At 50.3% G+C, this 13,805-nt stretch overlaps 1 protein-coding gene across 1 annotated transcript in view; it reads left to right on the forward strand.

The window, feature by feature from the left end:
- The window catches only part of INPP5D (inositol polyphosphate-5-phosphatase D), a 95,471-nt gene extending 82,483 nt beyond the window's left edge, over positions 1-12,988 (forward strand). The window contains exons 23-27 of the mRNA XM_006760440.2: positions 2,589-2,738; positions 3,580-3,676; positions 5,525-5,791; positions 9,720-10,332; positions 11,877-12,988. Coding sequence (XP_006760503.1) covers positions 2,589-2,738; positions 3,580-3,676; positions 5,525-5,791; positions 9,720-10,332; positions 11,877-11,879 — 1,130 coding nt within the window. The 3' untranslated portion in view covers positions 11,880-12,988. The remainder of the gene's footprint in view (positions 1-2,588; positions 2,739-3,579; positions 3,677-5,524; positions 5,792-9,719; positions 10,333-11,876) is intronic.
- Positions 12,989-13,805: the final 817 nt, after the last annotated feature.

Genomic DNA, 13,805 nt, shown 5'->3' on the forward strand with positions numbered 1-13,805 from the left:
CCTGACTCTTTTCCCCCTCCCGCCCTGCTTTCCACTCTGAAAGCAATGGGGAAAATATCCTCCAGTGCGGATTAGCAATAACAAAGTCACAAAAAGATGAGAGATGAGGGGGCCAGAGTGAAAGCAGTGACAGTAAAAATGGAGAGGACAGGATAAATTTGAGAGGTGTTAAGAAGGGAAATGGTTGCCCAGCTGGCATGGCTCAATGGTTGAGCATTAACCTAAGAACCAGGAAGTCACGGTTTAATTCCTGCCCTGGCTATGGGCTCCATCCCCAGTATGGGGCATGCAGGAGGCAGCTGATCAATGATTCTCTCTCATCGTTGATGTTTCTATCTCTCTCTCCCTCTCCCTTCCTCTCTGAAATCAATTTAAAAAATTTAAAAAAAAAATAAAGAAAAGAAGGAAAATGGTTTGGCCTTGGGAACCGAGGTAAGTGGGTTGTTGAGGATGACATCCCCACACTTCTGGTTTGAGCAGCTGGGCTAATGTCTCATTTCCTGATCCGGGTCAGCTGTGGTGAGGAACAGGCACAGGAGGATGACAAGGCACAGCCAGAGAAGTGGGAGGACAGGCTGTGGCGCTGGGGACACTGTCAGAGTGGGTTTGCGAAGAAGGCAAGGTTATGATAGCAAATGTGCCGAGAGGCCCAACAGAATAAAAACCAAACAGCGGTCCTTAGACAGAGTGACTCGGGGCCCATCCGCATACTTGGAGAGGCAGTGTTCACAGGCAGTTAGGGAGAATGGCAGTGAGGAAGCAGAGGGTGTGAGGCAGGTGAGAAAGTGAACCTGGTCCAGGAAGGGGGTTTGTTTTCAGTGGAGGAATTTGAAGGTGCTCAGTGCTGATGGTGGAAGTCAGGAAACAGAAACAGGCAGAGACACAAAGGGTGCCTGTGGGTGTTGGTCGCCCACTGTGCAGGCTCTGCCAAAGCCCTGGGACTTAGGTACAGTCACTGTCCTTGTTTGCAGAGGTGAGGACATGAAGTGACTTGTTCAAGGTCATGTAGCTACTGCGTGACTTTGACAAGCTACTGTGTGACCTTGGACTTGAACCTAGGCAGCCCAGCTTCAGAATCATTCCTTTTACCCCTTCCTAGTATCGCACTAGAAAGAGGGTCCCTGAGCCAAAGCAGGGACGGGCAGAGCCTGGGGAGTGTTCTGGCTCCAGATCTGAATCTCCTGTCCTTCTCAACGGGGCAAAGAGAAAAAGGATCCATGTGGATGCCGGAATGTTTGAAGGTTCAGTGAACGAAAACAGGAACTCAGGTCTGATGGTTCCATTTCCTTGATCAAATATTGTATTCTTCCTTTGTTTGCTCTTTTTGATATTCATACTCACAAACAGCAAATCATAATAATAACAAGGGAAAAAATCGACCAGCAGTCTCATTCCCCTCTACAGAAATCCTTTTTATTTTGGTTTCACACTTCTATCCTCATCCATAGGCATAGGTCCTAGATTTCTACATTTCTAATCATCACAAAGATACCATTTATATTCTGCTTTCCTCGCCTCGTATTAGATAAGACCCATTTTCGACAACCCTCCTACATGGTCTTTGTGATTGTGGCTTTTCATGGCTTCGTAGTATTCCATGGATTTGCTGTAGCCTCATTTTTCACAGTCGTCTTTATTACTGTAATTGAGGCTCTGCCAGTTACTTTTATTAGTGTTACCAATAATGCTAAGATGATCTCTTTGGGGACATTTTTATGTTCTCCTGAAGCTACATTTTTTTATTCTTTTGGATCATCTTCTTAGGATGAGTTCCATATTTGCTGGTCAAAGGGCATACATATGCCCGTGATTCTTGGCCCTTGTTATCGAACCGGTTGCCGGAAAGGCTGTCTTGCCATGTGGACCTTGCCATGTCCCAAGGTCCAGGTTTCCCTGAGCCTCGCTGGGTATTTTTCTTCCTTCTGTTTTGTGCTAAGTTTCATGTCTGTGAGAGAATCTCTTTGTGCTGCTTCATTTGCATTTGTGATGGCTTTCGAGGCTGAATGAATTTCCATTTATTGAAATTAACCAGCTACAGTTCTCTTTTGTGTGAAATGACTGTTTGGGTGATCTGCCTATTTATCTGCTGGGGATTTAATTTTGAGGAGTTCCTCCTGAGTTCAGATAAAATCCCTGCTTTGTGAAGCTGACTGCAGAGAATGGTCCCAGTCAATCATCTCAATTTCCTGTGGTTTTTTTCCCCTCTGTGTAGAAGTTTTAAACTTTTATATTCTCTTACCTGTCAGTCTTATTTTGTCATTTCTGACATAGCTTCAAGCCTTAGAAAGTTGTCATTCCCTCCAGCTAGGAGATTAGTGTTTAATTCTGTTTTTCTGCTGGATTACCTATGATTTAACTTTTTTTCACAGCAACTCATCTACTTGGAGTTCATTTGCTATAAATTTTGAGATGTTTTTCCAGATTGCTGAGGGGTTGTTCTAAAATGTTTATTGGATGATTCCTGCCTTAGCCATCATCTTGAATGACTGTCTTTGGTGGTAGAACTAACTCTCCAGGCCAAATTCATGGTGTTTCTCCTGCAAAATGGCAGGGTCTTGACATTACTGTTGTCCCCTCCATGTCCCCAGGGGAGGGCTGCATTGCTCTGCGGTTAGAGGCCACGGAAACACAGCTCCCCATCTACACGCCTCTCACCCACCACGGAGAGATGACAGGACACTTCCGGGGGGAGATCAAGCTGCAAACCTCCCAGGGCAAGATGAGGGAGAAGCTGTATGGTAAGTGGCCATGACCCCCCACCCCCAGCCCTCGTCAGCGCTGCGGGGTTAAACAGGAGTGAGGGTTCTCTCAGCAAAGCTGTTGAATATTCTCTCTGAGAGCTGGGCATCATCCTTGTTTGGTAGATGGGGAAACTGAGGCACAGATAGTTTAAGTAATTGACTGAAGGTCATATACCAAGAAAGCAGCCAGTCCAAGGTGAAGTGCAGGTTCACCCAGTGCTAAGCTGAGATTGTAAATGAGATGGGGTTCTGCCTCACGTGGACAGTGAGACAGCGGGGCTCACTACATGTGGACCCTCTGGCACCCTCAGCTCCTCAGAGGGCACTGGGCCATCAGGGGTGCTGCCTCCCATGGATGTGGCCCCCCTTCCGCCCTGTGGGAGCTCCTTTCTCTAGCAGGACTGTGGGTTGGAATGAGGAGGTGTCGGCACCTCTGCAACCACCCGTCAGTCAGAAATGAAGACAGGGTCCCAGCTGCCCACAAAGAGGTTGGCTTTGGTACTGGAAGCTCTGCGGGAGCCGCCTTCTTCTATTTGTTTTATTTGGATCTGCCCAGAACAACTGACTTGTTTTGTCCTTTGCCAACACCAACAGGTGGGAAATGTCACATGAAATGACCCCTCTGGGTCACACGTGTCAATTCTCCTCCCTCTGAAGCTGACAGGCATAACTAATCAATCCCTGAACTCGCAGGAGGTGTCAGAATCCTGCTTAGCCCGCCTCCCCAGGCAGCAGTATTCACCGTCTGGCTCTGGCATGTCTATGGAAACCTCTGCCATCCTGGCCCAGACCTGCACACTGGGCCCTCACATGCTTCTTCCTGGCCCTTTCCTTGCAGATTTTGTGAAGACTGAGCGGGATGAGTCCAGCGGGCCCAAGAGTCTGAAGAGCCTCACCAGCCACGACCCCATGAAGCAGTGGGAACCTGCCTCCAGGTAGGGCAGGGGGGTTGTCAGGGCTTCACAGACTAGCTGGCCTCGCAGACCCAGCACCAGAGAGGGTAAGTGGAGCACAGAGAAACTGAGGACCCAGGAGGAAAGAAAGCTCAGCCAGGAGAGGCGCTGTCCTGACCACAAACCCATGTCTTGGGGGGTTAATGTGACTGGGCCAGGTCTGGAGACTCCTGTGTTGCAAATTTCATTCCATTCAACAAACATGGGCTGAGCACCTACTATGTGAAGGTTCTAGAGAAACCAAGGCAGATTAGGTGCCATCCCTGACTTAGGGACTCATAGCCCCACCCAGGAGAAAGCACCTGCGGAGATGGCTACGTGGAATGGTTGCCATGTGTCCTGGGGACAGCAGTCTTGGCTCCATGGCCTCAAACCCCATCCTGTTCCTAAGGGGAGAGGCCACTGGGGGGAATGAACGCAGGCTGCTCTTGGCAGAGACTGGGCTGGCAATAAACTGGAATTTAGAAGAGTTCCCAGTAACAGAGTCACCCCAGCTCTGACGTGGTCTCAAGTCCCAGAAAGAAGCCCATTAAGGCTGTCATGGTCTCTTACCTCCCGAGGGAGCAAAGTTGTGCTGTTGGCTGAGAGAAAATCCAAAGCCTCTGCAGAGCCCCCTGCTGGTCCCCACACTGCCTGTTCTCCCATCCAGCCCTCGCACATGCCACCCACCACTCAGAACACAGGAGCTCACATCTCCAGCCCGTTCCTTTGTCTATGTCCAACCTCTGAGGGCTGTAGCCATGGATGCTAAAGTATCCCCTCTCCATCTTTTTCTCCCACTGTTACCCATCAATGAAAGCGTCACAGCTCTCACATGTCTGCTCTGCTCCAGAGTCAGGGTCAGTGTAGGTCTACAAATTGTTTTCCTTTTGACTAGTATTAGAATTAATATTTGTTAAGCAGGCACTGACGGCTGAGAGTGAGCTGTGCACAGAACCAGGCTGGCTGAGCAGAAGGGAGCTGGGAGGCTTCGTTATAAACTGAATACTCAGAACTCTGCCTGTTTGTTCTCATGACAGCCCTGTCTTACAAGGATAGCACTTCTGTCACCAAGAGGCAGCACAGCGTTGGTGTCTCAGGTGTCCTCACCCGGGTCTGGGCCATCCCCTTAGCAGCTTTCAGCTGACTTCCCATGTTTGAGACTCCAGCCTTGACCTTTGTCCTCTCACCTTCAAATGCCCACATGGCCACTTCCATTCTCACGCCTCACACACAAACGCTGATGTGTCTCAGGTGGAGCTCTCCATTTCCACCACCCCAGCCTGCCCTCCCCCACGGTCACTCGCCCCACCAGCCTCAACAGCTTCTCATTCTGTTCTCCCCACTTGCTCATAGGCCCTCCGATGGTTCCTGGAACAGTTAAAGGCCATTACAATTGCTCTTACCACTGTCTCCCCCACTTCTTTCTTACCTGCCTCCTCAGATAGGCCTTCCCTGGCTACCCTATGCCCAGTGGGTCCCAACGCTCCTGGCTATCCCTGCCCCTTTTGTGGCTCTCATTCAGACTTCGGCACTGTATAAACCCCATGCGTCCCAGTCACTGAGTTTTGTTTGTCTCCCTGACCAGATCTGAGATCCATGAGAACAGAGACTACGACTGCCTTACTCACAGCCATATTCCCTCTGCCTGGCCCAGGGCCTAGTGCACACTAGGCACTCAGAAACTATTTGTTGTATGAATGAATGAATGAATGAATGAATGAACGAACGAACAAATCCACTGCCCAAAAAGTGAAGGAGTTGAGGAGATCCTGAGGGGTCCTGCAGAAGAGCAGAAGGCACCGTCCTCAGGCTGGGACTGACTTGTGACTTTGTATGTCTCCCCCACAGGGTCCCTCTCTGCAGTGGCTCCAGCATCACAGAAATCATCAACCCCAATTACATGGGGGTGGGATCCTTTGGGTACATAAAACAGACCCTGTCCCCTGACCAGCAGCCCACAGCCTGGAGCTATGACCAGCCACTCAAGGACTCCTCCCTGGGATCTGGAAGGGGAGAGACCCCTCCAACACCACCCTCCCAACCGCCCATATCACCCAAGAAATTTTCATCCTCCACAACAACCCGGGTCCCCTGCCCCAGGACGCAGGAGTCAAGGTGAGTGTTCTCTTCACCAAGACCTCTCCCTTCCCTGCGTTTTCACTGCTGGGAAACGCAGCCCTAGAACGGAAGCTGCATGAGGGCAGGGGTGTGGGTCCACTTTAGTCTCTGACTCATCCTTGGGACCTGGACCACAGTAGACATTCAAGAAATACTCGTGGAATCTCTAGTCCTACTCTATTAGTGTAAACTTGATTTTTTTAAATAGAAAATTTTAAAGATATGGTCAAGAAAAATACCCTCCCATAACATTTGTTGAAAAATACATTTCTATAACCAGTGAACCCTTTAGGCAATCTCTCACGCCCTCGAGACCCCTGGGGCACAGAGCTGGAAATTTCCATGTAAAAGTCCCTCTCCAACACCAAGTTCCCTTCTCTCTTCTTAGCCACGAGGTGCCTGTCCCCAGGTGCAGCTTTCTCATCTCTCCTGTTAAGGATAGTCAGCAAAAGCCACAGCTGAGCCTGGGAATGCCAAAGGGAGAGAGCAGCTAGCCTGCAGAGGGAGGGGCTTTGGCCGTGAAACTTCGCAAAACTTCAGCAAAGGCCAGGAGGTTAGAGAAAGATGACTCGGACGGCGTGTGTCAGGAGGAGGGAGCCAGGGACAAGCCCAGGCCAGGTAGCCAAAGCCATAGCCACCTCTTATACGTGCCACCGTAACAAAGCAAACCATTCATAAGCATCTCATTGAAACATAAGATAGGGAGCTGTGCACGTTTCTAGTAACCATGGATGACAGATGGGAATGGAAAGTGCAGAGCCCAATTAACAATGATCAAAGATACACAGATTATCATTAACATCATTTTTCCTTGGTGGCTGTCTTTCTTGTTTATAATGACTTCTGGGGGCTGCTCTCTTTTGTGAGCGCTTACGTTTCTCAGTGGTTTCTGTCACTTCCTAGTAGCCAGGGAAGGGAGTGCTGTCAAACAGTATTCTCCCTCATCTCACCACTTTCCCACCTTTTTGAGGAGCAGTTTACAGTTTTATTCTTTAAGCTTTTTATCTAAAAAAAAAATTTAATATATTTTATTGATTTTTTACAGAGAGGAAGGGAGAGGGATAGAGAGTTAGAAACATCGATGAGAGAGAAACATCTATCAGCTGCCTCCTGCACACCTCCCACTGGGGATGTGCCCGCAACCAAGGTACATGCCCTTGACCAGAATCGAACCTGGGACCTTTCAGTCCACAGGCCGACGCTCTATCCCCTGAACCAAACTGGTTAGGGCTTAAAAAATTTTTTTTTAATGGATAAATGAATGGAAGGAAGGAAGGAATAGAGGATGTGGCAGGTGGGCCAGGAGAGGACAAGACAGGATAAGTGTGTGGGAAATGTGTTCCCTCCGGTTTCATGGACAGTGACAGCTTGGGAACAGGGATATCTGTAGGCAAGGGGCCCCCAGGGTGGCAGTCTAAGCTCACTGCTCACCAAGGAGGTGATTAGAGGCAAGAAGCCAGCAGCTCCCACCCCTGCCTACAGCCCACTTAACTGCTCTCAGTCCCTGGCTCAGCCTGAGCAAAGTTGTGGAAAAGGGGGTGTCACCGGCATCCTCCATGTCGCCTCACCATTGCTCTACACCCAAAGTAGGGTGACCAGCCATCCCAGTTTGCCCAAGACTGTCCCTTTTTTGCACTAAGAATCCCACATCCTGGGAGCCCCTTGAATCCTGGGCAAACCTGAACAGCTGGTCACCCACCGAAGTCATGTGGTTAGAAAGATGGTTCTTCTCAGCCCCTGCTTGGTCCTTCACTGCTTTAGAAAAGAATCGACTCCAGAATCGATCTGTGAAGTGGAGTTCTTTTGCCACAGGAATTAACTCTGTGCCATGGATATTGGTTGGTTTGCTTACTCCACAACTGTGGCCTACAATGGGAATTGGTTTCCTATCACCTTTGGTCATGGAAATAAGACTTTTACATTTTTGTTGTGATTTTCCCAGTCTCCCCTGCCCCAACCAAGCTTTCCCCTCTGCAAGAATGACAGCAGCCCCTCCCAGAGGCAGAAGTTGAGTTGCATCATCTCTGCTCTGGTCATTGGGGAATGAGCTTTGGAATTAAAAAAAGGTTCACATCCAGGACCCTGCTCCTGATTCTTGGAGGCAAGTCTCTCCTCCTGCTCAGCCACAGAGAGTGGGCTGTAAGGTGTCAGATGTTGAGTTTTTCTCTTCTCCTTCTTGCCTCTTTATTAGAAGCTGATGGTCAGTGCCGCTTGTACCTTCCCACACCTTCCTTCCTGGGGCTAACTCATAGCAAAGGTCTTTGAGGTTCCAGACGGGGACAGAGGGTGGCGTGTGGTGGAGAGGCAGCTTTCCAAAGACTTCCTTCAAGGCTCCAACATTCCTAGTTATACAGCTGCTTCCAGGTCTTTCCAAAGAGGAATGAGCCAAAAACTGAGTTGACAGTCAAGCCCTCATTGGCATGTCCCCGAGGCTAGTCTCTCTGACACCCTCTGTCATCTTGTCTCATTGGCACCTGGGCAAGGATGACATCTCGCCCCGCCCCCTGAGCCCACACCTTTCTCCCCAAAGAGCCTGTTCGTCATGGCTTCTGAGCAGTGTTTCAGCCCATCCCATCAGTGAGAAGTGCCATGGCTGAACAGTCCGTGGGTTCCCAGGGACCCACATTTTCTTCACGACAGCCTCCTTTTTGCAGAAAGTAGATCCCAGAGACTCTCCAGGAGATTATGCCATTGGCCAGAAAGTAACATGTGGTCCCATTCCTGGTTCTCATAATTTGCTCTGCAGGAAATCGCCTCAAATAAGAGCCATAGAAGCCAGGAAACAGACAAAGGCAGCGCTTACCTGCTTTGGCCTATGATAGGCGCTCCCTCTCTGGCCACAAGTCAGCAGGCCCACTTGCTTGCTGCTGGCCTGTTTCCCCATCTCTCCAGGTTCCCTCTGATTTCCAGCGTGACCACTGCGCTTCCTTCCCACCCTAGACAAGGCCATGAAGGAAACTGTGGTCTCTAGGAGCTCTCCAGGGAGAGTCTGTGCCTTAGGAAGAGAACTGTGTTAATTGGGAACATCGGCCCCTGAGCCCAGATTTTGTCCTGTTCACTGCTGACTCCTGGGCCTGGGGCACACAGTGGCTCATACATATCTGTTAAATGGCACTCCTTGACCTAGGACTCTCGGGTAGCACAGATGGTGGCTGAGGGTGTCTAGTCACCTGCAAGACTTTTATTCCCCTGAGGGTCAGAGCAGAATTTGTTAGAGACAGCAGAAAGGCTGTGGGATCCTTGCAGGGAGTCAGGAAGATGGATCTGTTAGTAGTGAGGGGCAGGCTGTGGAAGACAGGCCTCTCTGATGAGGACTGAGGGGCCAGTTTTGATACGGGCAGTGCCATGTAAGCCCTCTTCCTCTTCCTACAAATCCTTCAGCAAACTCCCCTTGCTCGCCAAGGCTCTGATGGCAAATGTCCAGGCGACAACTGAGATTACCTATGTGAGCATCAACATATGACTAACACAGTTCCTTTTCCTTTCATTTTTAATATTTTTAATTTATTTCAGAGAGAGGAAGATAGAAGGAGAGAGGAATGGAAACATCAATGATGACAGAGAATCATTGATTGACTGCCTCCTGCACGCCCCCTACTGGGGATCGAGCCTGCAACACAGGCATGTGCCCTCACAGGGAATCACACCATGACCTCCTGGTTCATAGGTCGATGCTCAACCACTGAACCACACCAGCCAGGTTCCTTTCATTTTTAATTTTGTTTTTAATTGAGGTGAAACTCACGTAACATAAATTACCCGTTTGAAAGTGAACAATTCAGTGGCATTCAGTATTTCACAATGTTGTGCCACCATCGCCTCCATCTAGTTCCAAACATTTTTATCACTCTCTAAGGAAAACCCATAGGCTTCAGGCAGTCATTCCCCATGTGTTTTTCCCATGTGTCCTCTTCTCACGTTCCAGGCCCAGTGACTTGGGGAAGAACGCAGTGGAGCCTTTGCCTCAGGAGGACCCCAAGCTGACCAAGCCTGAGATGTTTGAAAACCCACTCTATGGATCTGTGTGTTCTTTCTCTAAGCTGGTTCCCAGGAAAGAGCAGGAGTCTCCCAAAATGTTGAAGAAGGAGCTCCCACCCTGCCCAGACCCAGGAAGCTTGTCTCCCAATATCCTGCTCTCCAAAGCCCAGGAGGCTGAGGGCAACAAGGGGACAGGCAAGCCGGTGCCTACACCTGCACCCACACCCTTCATCAGTCCCACGCCTCGGCTCCGCTCCTTCACTTGCTCGTCTCCTGCTGAGGGCCGGCCGGCCGCAGGGGACAAGAGCCAGGGGAAGCCCAAGGCCCCTGCCAGCTCCCCAGTCCCAGTGCCAGCCAAGAGGCCCATCAAGCCTTCCAGGTCAGAGCTGAGCCAGCAGGCCCCGCCAACCCCGGCCCAGCGTCCTCCCCTCCCACTCAAGAGCCCAGCTGTCCTACACCTGCAGCACTCCAAAGGCCGAGACTACCGTGAGACTGCCGAGCTCCCCCACCACGGCAAGCACCGGCCCGACGACACACCGCTCAGCAGGACTGCCATGCAGGTGCCCTGGGCTGCCTGTGGGGGTTCATGTGTGTGTGCGCGTGTGTGTGACACAATCGCCATGCTAAGGAGTGCATGCACGTGAGCCATGTGCACATATGTGGCACAACCACCATGCAGGAGTGTGTTCGGATGCACAAGCGAGTGGGTGTGTGTGTGCACATGATACAACTACTGTGCCTAGGAGTAATGTGCCTGTGAGCTCATGTGCATGTACCTGCGTGTGTATGATATAACCTGTCATGAACAGGAGTGTGCTCAGGTGCACATGGGCTGGCATGTGTGCATGTGAGTATGAATGCATGATCCGACCATCCAGCCTAGAAGTGGGTTCTAATAAACAGTGGCTCTGGGAGCTGTTCTGTGAGGAAGGGGTGGAGACAGGATTTGAACCCAGGCCTCCTGTGTCATAGGAATAAGGTTCTAGACACACAAAGAGCCCAGCCCTAGCTGGATTGGCTCAGTGGATAGAGCACTGGCCTGCAGACTGAAAGGTCCCAGGTTCGATTCTGGTCAAGGGCACATGCCCAGGTTGTGGGCTTGATCCCCAGTGGAGGGCGTGCAGGAAACAGCTGATCAATGATTCTCTCATCATTGATGTTTCTATCTCTCACTCCCTCTCCCTTCCTCTCTAAGAAAATAATTAAAAACAAACAAACAAAAACAAAGAGCCCAGATCATGTACATTTCATTCTTATCATCATTAGTATTAGTACTTAAAAATTTCCCAGTGCCCTTCCTTTTCATAAAATAGGTTTCTTTTTTAGCAGAACTAATAATGCTTAGAACAGATTGTGGGGCCAGAGTGTCTTAGGTTTGAAACCCTATTCTCCAGCTTCCTGGATCTGTGCCTTGAGCCTCAGTTGACTCATCTGTAAAAAGGGGGCTATTAATGGAACCTGCCTCATAGGCTTATAAGGAGAATTAAATTTTATTATATACTAGAGGCCTGGTGCATGGATTCATGCACTGGTGGAGTCCCTCAGCCTGGTCTGCTCCCTCTCACAATCCGGGACCCCTCAGGGGATGCCTGGGAGCTGGTTTTGGCCCAATCACCACAGGCCAGGCCGAGGGACTCCACCGGTGCACGAATCAGTGCACTGGGCCTCTGGTATGCATATAAGATCTCTGGTTAATCTTTTCCTGCCCTCCCCCCTCCCCCCTTCCCTCTGAGATTCATCAATCTGTTCCATGCCTGTGGTTTCTGCTCCCACGCTGAGCATCTGACCCGTGGTGGTCAGTGCACATCATAGCTACTGGCTGGTCGGCCAGTCACGTAGGCTTTTATATATATATAGATTATTGCTATATGTTATCGTGTACTTCTAAATTATGTATTTACATGCTATATAGTCCTATAACATATGCATAGAACTATATAACATACATTTAAGGTACTTAGGCCTTTACTAAGTGTTGGCTCTTTTCAGCACTCTGTTAAAGGAATCCTGACCTAGGCCACAGCGTGCGGGGACATGGGGACCGTTGGTTAAATCTGGCCTGGTGAGAATGCAATGCTGACAGTCTTCTGTCCTTGGTCCACAGTGAAGGCCCTGGTGAGCTTCGGTGAGATGTGAGCCCAGAGGAGCAGCACAAAGCCACTTGGACCCTCTCCTGGGACTTCCTGTTGGCCTCTCCTACCCAGCTTCCTGTGCAGGGCTTCAGACTTTTCAGGAGAGGCCAGCTTCTGCATGGTCGGCAGAGTGTGTTGGCTTCGAAACTTGGCCCCAAGTGCTGAGGTTGGAAGGAAAAGCACACCCGAAGGGCAACAAACAGCTCGGGCACCTGGGCCCCCAGCTTGATCTTGGTACTTGGGACCCAAGAGCCTTGTTCCGATTATCATTTTGAAGAAAGGAACTAAAGCGCTGATTTCCAGGTGGAAATATAAATAATAATAATATCAATAATAATAATGGCTGCATGTACCACGTGCCAGGTACCTGCTAAGTGATTTACAAACATTATGAGTTGAGTCTTCTTCAGCCCACCAAAACCACGTTCCCAGATCCCTCAGTTCAACACAGTATGTTCTGAGTGGTTTGGACAAAGCATTAAACGTTAAGGCCAGTGCCTTCCTGGAGTGAGACAGGGCTCGGCCTTCAGGGAGCTGGAGAGTCAGTATTAATTTAGGGTACAAGAAACCTGACCTGGACACAAACTGCATTAGCTAAAGCCCCCAGGAATTGGGGCAGAGCTGGTGCTGAGATCAGGGGTCTCTCTGGGTCCTCTCAGTTCTTTATTCTGAAAAAGGACAATCAGCTCTTCCTCTCCGTGGGAAGTGCAGCTTCAGCCTGGGCTAGAGATGCCCAGGCCTGAGCCAGGTCCCCCATCCCCTCCCTAATGTGGGCAGCCACCACCAGGCCAGCCCCCAACACTCCTCCCATCATGCTCATACCTGGCTGCCTGGAGGGTGAGCCTCTTGGTGCCCAGCTCTCAAAACTGTGCAGCCTTTTCTTTGAACTCTCATGACTTTTGGCCCTGCTTCCTTGGTTACTAGCATAGATCCGTGACGTCTTTCCTTGTTTTGCTTTTTCACATAACAGAATTAATGCAAGAAACCAAATCCAGAAAAGTGTGTGAGTGCCTGAGACTGGATATGCACCCACATCCCCTTGTGTGCAGTCTGTGTGATCAATAAATTGTGCCTCTCTCACTCAGCTCTCATCCGTGTGGCCTTTTTTCCTAACATTCAGCCACAAACAATGCTTCTAGGCTGTTGGGGATGTAAAGCAGCAGCGAGGGGAGGGGAGGATGTTGAGGTTAACAGTGGCAATGGGCAATCTGGTTAGAACCAGTTTGAAGTTGGGCCTGGACCAGGAACAGCAGTAGATGTCACACATCTTCGAGGAATTCCAGGCACCTGCAGCTGCCCAACTTCCACCAGAGTCATCCCCACAACCACCACCTGCTGTCCTGCACTCACAAGTTCCTCCTGGCCTTTGTAAGTGTTCATTGCTAAGCTGCAGAGACAATAGACACTCCCCAGGTCGTGGGCCTTCAGCTCCCTGCATTTAGGGACAGCGTGCACTGCCCATGGGTCAGGGAGTGGCCCCCGTGCAGAAAGCCGGAATGGGTGCTGCTTGGCCTCACCTCCAGGGTACTTTGGCCTGGGCTGCTGTTCCTACCACCTCTGGCTACTCAGCCCCTGCTCTGTTTCAGACCATAAGGGAGTGGTGTTCTTGGTAGCCACGGAGCAAACCACTCACTGGCTTTCAGCAATGGCCTGTGGAGGCTGCCAGGGTGCACGGGCATGCTGGAGTAAGAACAAAGAGCTTGAGCTCCCACCTTCACCGAGAATGAACATCCAGGCTCTCACCACCATTTTTGAAGGTTCCCAGGAGAAGCAAGTTGACAGCAGTGTGGGGTGCACCTTGGACTCCTGGTCATCTTTTGCTCTGAGTTCTGGTGGCCTGAGCAAACCCAGGGCCCATTATGCCTCACCAAAGCTCCGACACAGACGTAACTGTGCAGGAA

The sequence above is a fragment of the Myotis davidii genome, unplaced genomic scaffold, assembly GCF_000327345.1.
Source record: "Myotis davidii unplaced genomic scaffold, ASM32734v1 scaffold370, whole genome shotgun sequence".
NCBI lineage: Eukaryota > Metazoa > Chordata > Mammalia > Chiroptera > Vespertilionidae > Myotis > Myotis davidii.